The following is a 15,606-nucleotide window of genomic DNA, read 5'->3' on the forward strand; positions in this document are numbered from 1 at the left end:
TCCAAGTCTAATCCTTGTGTGACTCTCACACCCCACAACCACTTCTTTTCTTCATGTGCTTACCGTCTCTTATTCATATCCCTCCAAATTTTGGTTTTGCTCATTGCTTTTACTGCAAGCAGTAGATGATCAATAAATTTCTGAGGGGTAAATGAATTTAGAAGACAAGCTCACATAGAAATATACATGTGCATTATTTAAAAGACAAAATTTTGTGATTCAAAATGTTTTTCTGGGGCTGGGGGTGTAGCTCAGTGGTAAAGTGTGTGCTTAGCATGCATAGGACCCTGGATTCAATCCCCAGCATCCCCCCAAAATTTATATATATATTTGTACATTATGTATACAATATATATATACATATTATACATTATATACCTATATGTACAGATATCTAGATATGTGCATATATTATATATATATATGTATATGAGTGTTTTTCTCCCATAAAAATGTTCTCTTCCATTTAAATATACAGCTAATTTTTGAGATATTTGTACAAATGACATTTTATTACAGATAATAATATAATTTACAGATCTTTATACATTCAAGGAAAACATTCTGGCATCATAAACATAAAAATTCAATATGTAATATTCAAATTTACAACAATAAACCAAAAAACTTATTTTTGTACTATGTAGTTATTGCTGCACTACCTTTAATTCCTTATCCAGAATCCAAAAAAAGTAGGTAAACCCTAAAAATGTAGCAGAAGCATTTCCGCACACTGGTATCCATAATCTAGTTTGTGCAGAAATGTTTCCACTAGATTCATAGAGTACTCTTTGGGAGGAAGAAGCACGGACCAGTCATTTGGTTGCCCTTCGGACCTTCTGCAACTCTTCAATAGGCTTCCACTGTTGATTGATTGTTATAAGCTTTAACAAAGGAAATAAAAATGTTTTAAGTATCTGCTCTTAATCCTCTCATCACTTTTTGGGATTTGTTCAGGTTCCTTTTAGGAAAAGCAGCATTATAGTATTTGTAGTCAAAGAACCACCTCTTCCCATCTCTAAAACATGCACCAAATAGTAACATGGTTGATATCTATTCACTCCATCCCTCCAAAAAGCCCTTGGATACCTACGTGTTATGAGACCAGAGAGAAAGGTCATACACATTTGCCCTACTTTCATTAGCACCATCCAGATTTTTTAGTTTGACAAGGTAGTATCTGAGCTTAAAGTTCAAAATGCATCTGTTCCTCCTGAGTTATGTACAATGCTCCTCCCACAGGCCTCAACACATAGTAGGTGTTGAATAAAATTTCCTCATTGCAATTGCTCAATGAAGGCACCAATGATCTAAGAGCTGTGGACAGTTCTTGGTTTCCCAAAACATCACATTTATCCTCACAGGAGACCCATTTATCCTCACCGGTGTTCCATTACCCAAGAACCTAGGAGAGCTTTGCCATAGTCTTAAAAGAGTGGATAATTAATTAATTTCACTTGAGGAGAATGTGCTCCTTTCTTTCAGGAGTAACTGTGATTTATCACAATAGAATTTATATTAACTTTAGGTGAGTAATAGATAAAATGAGATAATGTATTGCAATAATGTTTTATTTGAGTGCTTACTGTGGGCTAGGCAAGTCTAAAAAGGCTCTACATATTTTATTTTCTTTAATCCTTTTAACTCTGAGGTAGAGCCCTACTATCATGCCCATTTTATGGATTCTGAGCCTCACAGAGGCCAAACTGTCCAAAATCACCTATGAATAATGGAGCACGGATTTGAATTTGATCTCTAGAACTCTAGAGGGTTTTGTTTGTTTTAGTATTGTCTTTAACACTACATAAAACGGCATTCTGTTAGATACTACATTTATTTTGCTTACAAAGGTGTGAAAGTTTGAGCTAAATGTAAATCACTTGTTTTTAATTTAGTGATACCTTTTGAGGTTCAGAGGGATCCACAGCTTCCCATGGTTCTGGATTTCTTTTTCGATCAAGACTAAAAATAAAAGAAGTCTAATTAAACGTCAAAGTATGTGAATCTAAACCAGCATTGATTCTGGGTGTGCAAATAAGCTAAATGACAGACCTGATCTCCACACTTAGACATTCAGCCCTTAGTTAACTACTAGAAACCATCAAGAGTACTAAAATTGATGGAAGATTCATTAAGGGAATTTCATGGTTTGGCTTAAACATTAAAGATCAATTCCTCTGCAGAGTAGAAGGTCTGTATTTTCTTTCTTGGTCTAGATTGCAGAACATTCCCAACAAACAACATAACTACTGGGGTGGATTTGCTCGCTAAGGACAAGCAACAAGGTTCTTGCCCGATTTTCTGGGAGTGGCCAAGGGGTGGGACTTGAATTCCGTGGGTGGTAACTCCAGGGTTCCTGGGCTCCCCTAAGTGACCTCTCCAGCCCTGCAGAGGACACACCAGGTCCTCCTTTTATCTCTTTCTCATATTCCAGGAGACATGTTTGTTTGTTGTTGTTTGTTTGTTTTAAACCTTCTTGTATTCAAAGTTGAGGTTTAGGATTCACTGCAGACAACTGAATGTATGGATTCTGTAACACTTAAGTCTTTAAAGACTTAAGTTGAAATTTTAAAAATTAAAATTATTAAATTTGATTATATACATAATATATGTATGTATGTGTATGTATATATATATATGTATGTGTGTATGTGTGTGTATATATATATGTGTGTGTATATATATGTGTGTGTATATATGTGTGTGTGTGTGTGTGTGTGTGTGTATATATATATATATATATATATATATATATATATATTCCAATAACTTAAGAACTTTAAATTGAAAAACTAAAGGTTGAAAAAAATCAAATTTTACTTCTCTGCAGGAGAGTGAAATTGGAGGAGGGCCAATGAATAAAAGGACATTTAGATACAGGAATAAATAAATACCAATGTCATAATTTCATAGTCTTCAGATATCAGGATGCTTTTCAGCCTTGACTCCAAGTCCACAATTTGACATTCTTATCCATGGGGGTAGGAGGGACACAGGAAACTGATGGCATGCATTTCACACATGAAAGGTCAACCAAACAATGCCAAAAATGTTTTTATAAATGAGACCTACTTACATCACGTCGGTTTTTTTCAAGGAATATATGGCAAAAGATGAGGCTCCTACAGCTGCGAAAGTCATGAAAAACGCTAAAGGAATGAGCTAACAGACAACAGGTTATCAGTAACTCCAATAGGAAAACTCTGTAACAAAATTGCTACAAATCACTTTTGTTTTTCAAAATCTACACCACCTTTTCATCTTTAAAAATTACTACTTTCAGTCAAGTTTTTCTATTGCTTTTTTAAATTCGTTTTAATTAGTTACACATGACAGTACAATGATCTTGACATATCATACAAGTTTTTCTATTACTTTAAAAACTTACTTCCTTCTTTTTCATCATGGTTTGGAAAATTCCCATGATGACTTCAGTGTAGAATGCTAAATCTAGAAGAAAAAAGGAAAAAAAGAATCCAAGATAATCTATCAAAACTTCAGCCACTAGGGCCCAACCTGGTGGGCACCAACCCATCCAACACGCTCAAAAGGCCAACCGCGGGCCGGCTCAGCAGCACCTTCCCCGAAAGGCGACTCACCTGGGGCGACACGGGGCACGCAGAAGATGCTAACGCCCAGAAACCAGCGGGTGCTGTATCCCGACCTTATATACTGACCACAACCGCTCCCGAAGGGCGGGGCTAGGACGTTCTGGTCACGCTAGCGGCGGGGAACTTTCCGACCGGCTAGGGCGCTCGGTGCCCGACTCCCGGGCGCCCCCTGCAGGTACGGCGCGGTCAAAGGAGAGTGCCGGGCGGGCTGTAGCTCACCAGGGTACTTAACTAAGGTGGTTAATAGCTCTGGGCCAACCCCAGACCCCCGCCTGCTACGGGTCCCGGAGGTTCACTGTGGGAGAGGGAAACCCAAAAGCCAAGGGAAGCGTTGATGGGGTCCAAACAAAGGAGAGCAGAGCTGGGAGTCCCAGGGTTGTCCCTCCACCCAGAGTCCCATGGGAGACTCCCACGTGCAAGCGGATACCTTTAATGTGATTGAATTAATTAAAAGCTCCCAAATGTAATGCGGCGCACAAATAGAGATAATTGAAATTTATTTCAGAATAACTCCCATGGTGTCCTGTTTTTTCCATTAAAACAAAATATTAGGGTTAGGACTGTGGTTGTAGCTCTACTGTAGAGCGCTTGCCTAGCATGTGTGAGGCACTGGGTTGGATCCTCAGCACCACATAAAAAACTAAAAAAAAAAAAAAAAAAAAAAAAAAAAGGCAGGGTTAAAGATGAAGAATAAAAAGAATCAACCCGAGATGGTCTGTTTCTGCAAACGACCGCATTACCTGGCTTGTCTTTGGGTCCTATCTCTCCTAACATGGCAACCTCACCTCCTCCCAATTTGCTTTGGAAATAATGATATAAATTTCACTAAGCCAAGGGCTGTGTGCTAGACTCTGAGTCTCACTCCTCTGACATTTTTGCAAGGTGGGTACTTATTAAGACTCAGAGATGTTCAAGTCACACAGCTTGTGAGTGGAGATGTAAGTCCACCAGAGAATGCAGATCTCTGGTGTCCCACACCTGCACTTTTTCTGCCCGGCTCTTAGCTACATCAATTAAGAGCAGAAACTTGGCTATTTAAAAACAGTTTGAAATTAATCTGTAAGTTAAAGTTAAAAGGGAAACATCTTCATGTTCCCTGGGAATGTTCTATTTCAATCTATTTCAGCTGTATTTCAATCCCATCTTGATTAGAGATACAGGCTTTGCAGTAAAACAGACCTGAGTACACAGCTCACACCTGACTTTGAGTAAACTACTTAACTTTTATGAGTCTCAGTTTAAGTACCTGCAAAAAGGGGGCAAACTTAGGAGAGAGTGGCATAAATGTTAGAATGTTGGTAAAGCTTTGGGCATTCTTCCCTGCCTGTAATGGTCATTCAATGAATAGGTTTTGTTATTTGCAAAAAGATTTGTATTGAAGGGACCATAACCTTATTTGTCAACCCTTGTATTTTTTTTTGTAGGTTTAATTCTTTATTTTTTTTATTGTTGGTCGTTCAAAACATTACATAGTTCTTAATATATCATATTTCACAGTTTGATTCAAGTGGGTTATGAACTCCCATTTTTACCCCGTATACAGATTGCTGTATCACATCAGTTACACTTCCATTGATTTACATATTGCCATTCTAGTGACTGATGTATTCTGCTGTCTATCCTATTCTCTACTATCCCCCTTCCCCTCCCCTCCCCTCCCCTCCCCTTTTCTCTCTCTACCCCCTCTACTGTAAATCATTTCTTCCACTTGTATTATTTTTCTCTTACCCCTCATTTCCTCTTATATGTAATTTTGTATAACCCTGAGGATCACCTTCCATTTTCATGCGATTTCCCTTCTCACTCCCTTTCCCTCCCACCTCTCATCCCTGTTTAATGTTAATCATCTTCTCAAGCTCTTCGTCCCTACCCTGTCCTTGGTTACTCCCCTTATATCAAAGCAGTCATTTGGCATTTGTTTTTTAAGGATTGGCTAGCTTCACTTAGCATAATCTGCTCTAATGCCATCATTTCCCTCCAAATTCTATGATTTTGTCATTTTTTAAAGCAGAGTAATACTCCATTGTGTATAAATGCCACATTTTTTTATCCATTCATCTATTGAAGGGCATCTAGGTTGGTTCCACAATCTTGCTATCGTGAATTGTGCTGCTATGAACATTGATGTAGCAGTGTCCCAGTAGCATGCTCTTATTAGGTCTTTAGGGAATAGACCGAGAAGGGGAATAGCTGGGTCAAATGGTGGTTCCATTCCCAGCTTTCCAAGAAATCTCCATACTGCTTTCCAAATTGGCTGCACCAATTTGCAGTCCCACCAACAATGAACAAGTGTACCCTTTTCCCCGCATCCTCTCCAGCACTTGTTGTTGTTGGACTTCATAATGGCTGCCAATCTTACTGGAGTGAGATGGTATCTTAGGGTGGTTTTGATTTGCATTTCTCTGACTGCTAGCGATGGTGAGCATTTTTTCATGTACTTATTGATTGATTGTATGTCCTCCTCTGAGAAGTGTCTGTTCAGGTCCTTGGCCCATTTGTTGATTGGGTTATTTGTTATCTTATTGTCTAATTTTTTGAGTTCTTTGTATACTCTGGATATTAGGGCTGTATCTGAAGTGTGTGGAGTAAAGATTTGTTCCCAGGATGTAGGCTCCCTGTTTATCTCTCTTATTGTTTCTTTTGCTGAGAAAAAAACTTTTTAGTTTGAGTAAGTCCCATTTGTTGATTCTAGTTGTTAACTCTTGCGCTATGGGTGTCCTATTGAGGAATTTGGAGCCCGACCCCACAGTATGTAGATCATAGACAACTTTTTCTTCTATCAGACTCCGTGTCTCTGATTTAATATAAAGCTCCTTGATCCATTTTGAGTTAAGTTTTGTGCCTGGCGAGAGAAAGGGATTCAGTTTCATTTTGATGCAAATAGATTTCCAGTTTTCCCAACACCATTTGTTGAAGATGCTATCCTTCCTCCATTGCATGCTTTTAGCCCCTTTATCAAATATAAGATAGCTGTAGTTTTGTGGATTGGTTACTGTGTCCTCTATTCTGTACCATTGGTTCACCCGCCTGTTTTGGTACCAGTACCATGCTGTTTTTGTTACTATTGCTCTGTAGTATAGTTTGAAGTCTGGTATCGCTATACCGCCTGATTCACACTTCCTGCTTAGCATTGTTTTTGCTATTCTGGGTCTTTTATTATTCCATATGAATTTCATGATTGTTTTATCTATTTCTACAAGAAATGCTGTTGGGATTTTGATTGGCATAGCATTGAACTTATAGAGAACTTTTGGTAATATCGCCATTTTGATGATGTTAGTTCTGCCTATCCATGAACAGGGTATATTTTTCCATCTTCTAAGATCTTCTTCTACTTCTCTCTTTAGGGTTCTGTAGTTTTCATTGTATAGGTCTTTCACCTCTTTTGTTAGGTTGATTCCCAAGTATTATATTTTTGGGGGGATATTGTGAATGGAGTAGTTGTCCTCATTTCCGTTTCAGAGGATTTGTCACTGATATACAGGAATGCATTTGATTTATGCGTGTTGATTTTATATCCTGCCACTTTGCTGAATTCATTTATTAGCTCTAATAGCTTCTTTGTAGACCCTTTTGGGTCTGTTAGGTATAGAATCATATCATCTGCAAATAGTGATAATTTAAGTTCTTCTTTTCCTATTTTTATGCCTTTAATTTCTTTCGTCTGTCTAATTGCTCTGGCCAGTGTTTCGAGGACTATGTTGAACAGAAGTGGTGAGAGAGGGCATCCCTGTCTTGTATCAGATCTTAGAGGGAATGCCTTCAATTTTTCTCCATTCAGAATGATGCTGGCCTGTGGCTTATCATAGATTGCTTTTACAATGTTGAGGTATGATCCTGTTATCCCTATTTTTTCTAGAGTTTTGAACATAAAGGGATGCTGTACTTTGTCGAATGCTTTTTCTGCATCTATCGAGATGATCATATGGTTCTTATTTTTAAGTCTATTGATGTGGTGAATAACATTTATTGATTTCCATATATTGAACCAGCCTTGCATCCCAGGGATGAATCCTACTTGATCATGGTGTATAATTTTTTTGATATGTTTTTGAATCCGATTTGCCAGAATTTTATTGAGGATTTTTGCATCTAGGTTCATTAGAGATATTGGTCTGTAGTTTTCTTTCTTTGAAGTGTCTCTGTCTGGTTTAGGCATCAGGGTGATGTTGGCCTCGTAGAATGTATTTGGAAGTTCTCCCTCTTTTTCTATTTCCTGAAATAGCTTGTAAAGTATTGGTGTTAGTTCCTCTTTAAAGGTTTTGTAAAACTCCGCTGTATACCCATCCGGTCCTGGGCTTTTCTTAGTTGGTAGTCTTTTGATGGTTTCTTCTATTTCCTCAATTGATGTTGGTCTGTTTAGGTTGTCTATATCTTCCTGACTCAATCTGGGCAGATCATATGACTTAAGAAATTTATCTATGCCTTCACTATCTTCTATTTTATTGGAGTATAAGGATTCAAAATAATTTCTGATTGTCTTCTGTATTTCTGAAGTGTCTGTTGTGATATTGCCTTTTTCATCCCGTATGCTAGTAATTTGGGTTCTCTCTCTTCTTCTCTTCGTTAGCATGGCTAAGGGTCTGTCGATTTTATTTATTTTTTCAAAGAACCAACTTTTAGTTTTGTCAATTTTTTCAATTGTTTCTTTTGTTTCGATTTCATTAATTTCAGCTCTGATTTTAATTATTTCTTGCCTTCTACTTCTGTTGCTGTTGTTTTGATCTTCTTTTTCTAGGATTTTGAGATGAAGTATGAGATCATTTATTTGTTGGTTTTTTCTTTTTTTAAGGAATGAGCTCCAAGCAATGAATTTTCCTCTTAGAACTGCTTTCAATGTGTCCCATAGATTCCGATATGTTGTGTCTGTGTTTTCATTTAACTCTAAGAAGTTTTTAATTTCCTCCTTAATGTCTTCTATAACCCACTGATCATTCAGTAACCTATTGTTCATTCTCCAAGTGATGCATGATTTTTCCTTCCTTCTTTTATCGTTGATTTTCAGTTTCATTCCATTATGATCAGATAAGATGCATGGTATTATCTCTACTCCTTTATATTGTCTAAGAGTTGCCCTGTGACATAATATATGATCTATTTTTGAGAAGGATCCATGTGCTACTGAGAAAAAAGTGTAACTACTTGATGTTGGGTGGTATATTCTATATATGTCAATTAAGTCTAGGTTGTTAATTGTGTTATTGAGTTCTATAGTTTCCTTATTTAACTTTTGTTTGGAAGATCTGTCCAGTGGTGAGAGAGGTGTGTTGAAGTCTCCCATGATTATTGTATGGTGGTCTATTAGACTCTTGAACTTGAGAAGAGTTTGCTTGATGAACATAGCTGCACCATTGTTTGGGGCATATATATTTATGATTGTTATGTCTTGTTGGTGTATGGTTCCCTTGAGCAGTATGCAGTGTCTCTCTTTATCCCTTTTGATTAACTTTGGCTTGAAATCTATTTTATTTGATATGAGTATGGACACTCCTGCTTGTTTCCGCAGTCCATATGAGTGGAATGATTTTTCCCAACCTTTCACCTTCAGTCTATGTATATCTTTTCCTATCAAATGTGTCTCCTGTAGGCAGCATATTGTTGGGTCTTGTTTTGTGATCCATTCAAGTAGCCTGTGTCTCTTAATTGGTGAGTTTAAGCCATTAACATTTAGGGTTATTATTGAGATATGGTTTGTTCCTCCAGCCATATTTGTTTATTAATGTTACTAAACCTGATTTGTTTTCCTCTTTGATTACTTTCCCCCCTTAACTGTCCTACCTCCCACTGTTGGTTTTCAATGTTATTTTCCATTTCCTCTTCCTGTAATGTTTTGCCAAGGATTTTTTGAAGAGATGGTTTTCTAGCTGCAAATTCTTTTAACTTTTGTTTATCGTGGAAGGTTTTAATTTCATCTTCCATCCTGAAGCTTAATTTCGCCGGATACACGATTCTTGGTTGGAACCCATTTTCTTTCAGTGTTTGAAATATGTTATTCCAGGATCTTCTAGCTTTCAGAGTCTGTGTTGAGAGATCAGCTGTTATCCTTATTGGTTTACCCCTAAATGTAATCTGCTTCCTTTCTCTTGTAGCTTTTAAAATTCTCTCCTTATTCTGTATGTTGGGCATCTTCATTATAATGTGTCTAGGTGTGGATCTCTTATGATTTTGCACATTTGGCGTCCTGTAGGCTTCTAGGATTTGGGATTCTGTTTCATTCTTCAGGTCTGGGAAGTTTTCTCGTATTATTTCATTGAATAGATTGTTTATTCCTTTGGTTTGGAGCTCTGTGCCTTCCTGTATCCCAATGACTCTTAAGTTTGGTCTCTTTATATTATCCCATATTTCTTGGATGTTCTGCTCATGGTTTCTTAGCAGACTTGCTGAGCTGTCTATGTTCTTTTCAAGTTGAAATACTTTGTCTTCATTGTCTGATGTTCTATCTTCTAAGTGATCTACTCTGCTGGTAGTATTGTCAATTGAGGTTTTAAGTTGGTTTATTGCTTCCTGCATTTCTAGGATTTCTATTTGTTTGTTTTTTATTACCTCTATCTCCCTGTGAAATTGATCTTTTACTTCCTGTATTTGTTTATGTAGTTCCTTGTCAAAGTGATCTTTCATTGTCTGATTTTGCTGTCTCATGTCTTCCTTGAGACTCCAGATCATCTGAAGCATGTATATCCTGAACTCTTTATCTGACATTCCATCTGTTGCAGCTATTACCTCTTCTAAAGTTGAGTTGACCTGCATTGCTTGTGGTCTTTTCTTTCCTTGTCTTTTCATACTGCTCGCGTTTCTTTCTGCTTGATGAAACTGTTGTGTTTTTGAAATTTTCCCCCTATTTATTTATATTGCTCTTGTATAGTTGGGAGATCTCCCTTGCAGGGCTGGTAGTGGCTGTGCTCCTCCTCTAATTAGGGTGATCTATCTACCACGCTGGTTGGTCGCAGGTCTGCCTACCCTGCGGGCGCGGGTGACAGCTCTGCTCTGCCCCCACTCCAATTGTGGTGACGTAACTACCACGCCCTCCGGTCGTTGGTCCTGATCCGGATGTGGGTGGCAGCTCTGCTCGGCCCCTACTCCAATTGGTGTGACGTGTCTACCACGCTGGTCGGCCTCTAAGCCTGTTCCGCTGGTGGGTCACAGTTCTGCCTACCTTGCGGGCTCGGGCGGCAGTTCTGCTCAGCCCCCACTCCCAGTGGGGGTACCTGACTGCCTCTCCAATGGGTCGCTGGGCCTTTTCCGGACACGGGCGGCGGCTCTGCTCCACCCCCACTCCAACCAGTGTGACATGACTGCCTCGGTGCTACTTGTCCACCAAACTGGCAGGCTGCCGGGCCTGTCCTGCCAGTGGGTCGCAGGTCTGCCTACCTTGCAGGCTCAGACGGCGGCTCTGCACAGCCCCCACTCCAAGTGGGGTGACTTGGCTACCCTGCCGTCGGGTCGCTGGTCCTGTTCCAGGCGAGGGCGGCTACTCTCCTCGGCCCCAGCTGCAGTTGGGGTGTCGTGATACCACGCCGGCGGGTCACTTGGCCTGCTCTGGGCGCAGGCGGCAGCTCCACTCTGCCCCCCAGACCCCCACAGAACCCAGCAGGACCCGGACCGAGAAGCAGTCCCCGCAGGTTCCCCAGCCCTGGGCCAAAGCAGCTTCGGGAGCCAGAACCCGGCCTCTCCGATCCCGGCCACACTCTGCTAGGAGCAAGCTCCACAGAGCGACCCCCGCGGGTTCCCCAGCCCCAGGCCAAAGCAGCCCCGGGAGCCCGAGCCCGGCCGCTCCAAACTCTCCCAGCTCAGTGCACGCTCCGCTAGGAGCAGGCCCAAAGACGCAGTCCCCGCGGGCTCCCCAGCCCTGGGCCAAAACTGTTCCGGGAGTCAGAGCCCAGCCGCCCCTCAGCGCACGTTCCACTTGGAGCTGGCCTCAGCACGCAGTCCCCGCAGGTTCCCCAGCCCTGGGCCAAAGCAGCCCGGGGAACCAGAATCCAGCCGCTCAAAGCCCGGCACACGCCTTGCCAGGAGCGAGCCCCGAGGAGTATTCTCCTCAGGTTCTCCAGCCCCGAGCCTGAGCAATCTGTCTGCGAGACGCAGGCAAATACCAGCCTGAAATCACCTGTTCCGTAGCTGAATGAGCTGAGATCAGTAGAAAACAGGGATGATTACATCAGCTCTCCAAGATGGCGGCTGCTGTCCTCCTCCGTGGTCCGACCGGTGTCGAGAACCGAACTGGACCGCTTCTCTCCTCTGTCTCAAAGCCGGAACTCAGCACTAAGCACGGCCATTGCACCGCTGGCAGGAGCCCCCAGAATCCGCATCGCTGTACTCCAGCTCCGGTACCTCGCCGCTACCCAGCGTGCACCGCAGACTCCATCTGTGGGGCGGTCGGCCGACCAGGCTCTGCTACCCTCCGTGCAGAGAAATCGCCTGTGACCGAGCCCCCACAGCCGAACCCCGCACGATGTAAATCCGTCCTCTAGATTCTGGAGCACCTCAATTTCACTGGAAATTCCCAATAAGGTAGCCTTCAGCCGTTTCACCTCGTCTTTCTCCCGCACAGTGACGCGGCGCACTGGGGTGATGCACTCCCATCGCCACCATCTTCCCTTCTCCTCAACCCTTGTATTTTGACAAGTGTTCTTATTGTGTAATCCCAGATCTGTAACCGAAGACATTTGCTGATTGGGTAGATCTACTCAAAAGACTTAAAAGAAAATTTGAAGTTGATTCTTCCTGGTTGTGTTATATAGAATTGGAGAAGTCTTTTAATGCTTCTCCTTAAGATTTCTAAGGCTACTTTTGTCAGAAGGTTCAGAAGAAGAAGAAAAAGCTTTGTTTTGTTAACAATGTTTTTCAAGGAAGAAAGGAATGAGGAAAGGAGGAAGCAAAGAGAAGAAGGGAAAGAAGGAGAAAGGAATAAAGGAAGGAGAGAAAAAGGGTCATAGGAAAGGGAGGGAGAGAGAAAGAGGAAGAAATATTATGGGAATGAATCATGACTGCCAAATTAAAATTAAAATGTGTAGCCCTTGATGATTTTAAACTCAGAGCCCCACTTTGCCAATATCACTTCTTTTCAAAATTTAGTGCTATGCCGTAGCAGGCTAGGCATTAGTATGGGGATTGGGGCACCATAGAACTTAAAAGACAAGATATAAAGTGCTCAAATCAAGTACCTCAAGGTGTTGACAAACTATGTTTGTAAATAATTCTAACCCTAGGCATGATTTTGTATCAAATACAGGTGATTTATTCTGATTAATTCTGGGGAGTCTGAGAAAACTTTTCAAAGGTGGGGGTACATATTTGAAAGTACAAATAGACAAACCAACTGCAAAAAGAAATTTGGGGAGAAACTTAAATAGAGCACAGACAGGAGATATTATTAAAGGAATACAGATGCTCCTTAACTTATAATGGGGTTACATGTGGATAAACCACAGGCCAAACATGCATCTAATACACCTAACCATCACAGCTTAGCAATACAGTACGCAGTAGAGAAGTTGATTCTTTGTCAGAAGGTTCAGAAAAAGAAGATGGAGATGGGGGGTACTAGCTGGGAGCTGCTGATGCTGCCCAGCACCATGTATCATACCACATATCAATCACATCTCAGAATAAGGATCAAAATTCAAAGTTCAAGGTAGTTTCTACTGAATGTATATCACTTTTGCACCATCATAAAGATAAAAAATCACGGATCAAACTGCTGTAAGTTAGGGACTGTCTGTATTGTGTATTGTGGATTGTTAGATGTGATAATGTCACAGGAAAGCAGGGAGCTGAAACTCCAAACCTTCCTTCTTATGTTCCTACAAAAGTCAGACACCAAAAGTCATGCAAGAGAACTTTATTAGAAGTGAAAGGGAGGTGAAAATAAAGTAAAAGAAAAGTGAGACTTAAGCAAAAAGCACTCTCAAGGGAGACAAGTGGACAGTCTCCAAGCAAAGAATGACAAAGGAGACAATGCTTCCCAAATTTTATTACCGTTTGATGTTTACCAGGAGAATTGGGGACCACCTTCTGTACTCTTCGCCGATCAGGTGTTCAACTCCTACTTCAAGTTGGGTGGTGGAGTTTTTAACCTTAGTTGGTCCTCTCCGGAACTGTCATAGTGGCCATCCTATTTAGGGGGCTTCATTTACAAGTCAATCCCATGTTAATGTGGGCACCGAGGTCAATAGCTGGTCAGTTACCTTAGTGCACTTGCACTACTAAGGAATCTTCCTTCCCAGACGATTGGAGACATAGTCATAATTCCTCACTTCACATCGACCTCAGTGGATCCTTTCCTCTTGACATGATTTCGGTTTATTTTCTAAAAACTAACTGCCACCCTTTGCTTTCTTGTTTACTTTGGAAGTAGTTTAAAGACGGACCCCAAAGTAATTTAAAGAACACTTTGTGTCAGGTGCAGTGGCACACACCTGTAATTCCAGCTGCTTGGGAGGCTGAGGCAGGAGGAATTCAAAGCCAGCCTCAGCAAAAGTGAGGTGCTAAGCAATTCAGTGAGACCCTGACTCTAAATAAAATAGGGAATAGGGTTGGGGATGTGGCTTAGTGATCGAGAGCCTCTGAGTTCAATCCCTGGTACCCACCCCTCATTCCCCCCCAAAAGAGAACACTTTATGATCTTACCATGCATTTCACTGCTCATTGCTAGCTACTACCTAACAATAATGGTATTACAGTTATGTTAAGAATCCCTCTTCCACCTTTTTAGAGATTGTAAATGGAAATATTTAAGGGATAAAACATCGTGATATATGAAATTTACTTTAAAATAATAATTAAACTAAAATCCAAATTCAGCAAAATATTAATCATTCAATATATGTATTAGGTATCATTATACTATTTCATTTTTATGTTTGGAAATGTTCTGAATAAAACATTTTAAAAATTCAAACATTACTTAATAGTTATAGATGTGTGCCCATATTAACCTGTAAGATCTGCTTATTTCTATTTGCAGCAATGAGAATTAAACCCAGAAAACCACACTTTTCCTCCCATTGCATTAATGACTAGGTGTATTAAACTTTTGGGAAATTCAAGGCTATATGTAATTTGTTTTGATCCATTTGGGACACTAACCAACATTACTCTTTGTAACTTCTCCAATGGCCTGTAATTCCTTAGGGAGCTTTGCCTCTCCACACTCAACTGCCAGAAACTTCTAGAATCTTTTCTAACTACCACCACCCAGATGTGGAGGCACAATGAGCCATATTGCTTAGTTCCCACAGAATTTGAACATAATCAGGCTAGCTCAGACATTATAAATAAAAATCATATATTCTATTATTAAAATTTTTTTTTGTTGAAATTCTTTCTGTCCAACCATGATAGTGGACTATGTTAATCCTGACACCCATCCTTCAGAGTTTTGTTGTTGTTGTTTAGTTGTAGATGGACACAATATCTTTTGTTTATTTTTATGTAGTGCTGGGGATCAAATCCAGGGCCTCACACGTACAAGGCAAGTGCTCTATCACTGAGCTACAATCCCAGCCCCCTTCTGCAAATCCAGTTATAAACCTGGTGTCGTTACCAGGTTTATAATTCGTTACCAGGTCTATAATTCTGGATTTGCAGAAAGAGAGAGAGAAGAAAAAAAAAAAAAAGGTGGGGGGGGGGGTCTGAAGGTGGTCTATATTTTATTTAAGGTGGACTATTAATGTTGCCAGAAAGCAGTTTGAGCTCAGCACACAGAAAAAAAATGCACACTTCCCAGTATACCAGTGATAGGATGACAAGTTCCCATTTCCCATATGTTGAAGATTAGACACTCAAGAAATGCAGAGAGAAGCGTAGAAAGGGAGTTTTATGTAAAGGAGAGATCAGAGATAGACTTCTCCAGAGCTGGGTATTCAAAGAAAGGGGGGCGGGAATGGGGTGTGTGTGTGTGTGTCCTGTCCCTTTTATATATTTTAGAGTTCTTTTGTTCTCATGCCCTCCTTTTCCTCTTGCTTCTCTCCTCTCCCCATCATGCTCATGTGACCAG

The 15,606-nt window shown here is 40.6% G+C and overlaps 1 protein-coding gene across 1 annotated transcript; it reads right to left on the minus strand.

The window, feature by feature from the left end:
- Positions 1–626: 626 nt before the first annotated feature.
- Positions 627–3,637, minus strand: LOC308648043 (normal mucosa of esophagus-specific gene 1 protein). The gene is made up of 5 exons (XM_081292744.1): positions 3,600–3,637; positions 3,389–3,450; positions 3,077–3,162; positions 1,902–1,962; positions 627–884 (listed from the first exon to the last, which is right to left on the minus strand). The coding sequence occupies exons 2-5, from the start codon at positions 3,422–3,424 to the stop codon at positions 816–818; spliced, it is 252 nt and encodes an 83-aa protein (XP_081148870.1). The 5' UTR covers positions 3,425–3,450; positions 3,600–3,637; the 3' UTR covers positions 627–815.
- Positions 3,638–15,606: the final 11,969 nt, after the last annotated feature.

Source organism: Spermophilus citellus (genome assembly GCF_964194105.1).
Source record: "Spermophilus citellus genome assembly, chromosome: 4".
Taxonomy (NCBI): domain Eukaryota; kingdom Metazoa; phylum Chordata; class Mammalia; order Rodentia; family Sciuridae; genus Spermophilus; species Spermophilus citellus.

Bases quoted from the DNA above. Each gene is read 5' to 3' on its own strand.
- LOC308648043 (XM_081292744.1), bottom strand. From the start codon at position 3,424: ATGGGAATTTTCCAAACCATGATGAAAAAGAAGGAA. The intron at 3,163-3,388 runs GTAAGTTTTTAA...GTTGTCTGTTAG, and splicing joins CCATGATGAAAAAGAAGGAA to CTCATTCCTTTAGCGTTTTT. The intron at 1,963-3,076 runs GTAAGTAGGTCT...TTTTATTTTTAG, and splicing joins TTGAAAAAAACCGACGTGAT to TCTTGATCGAAAAAGAAATC.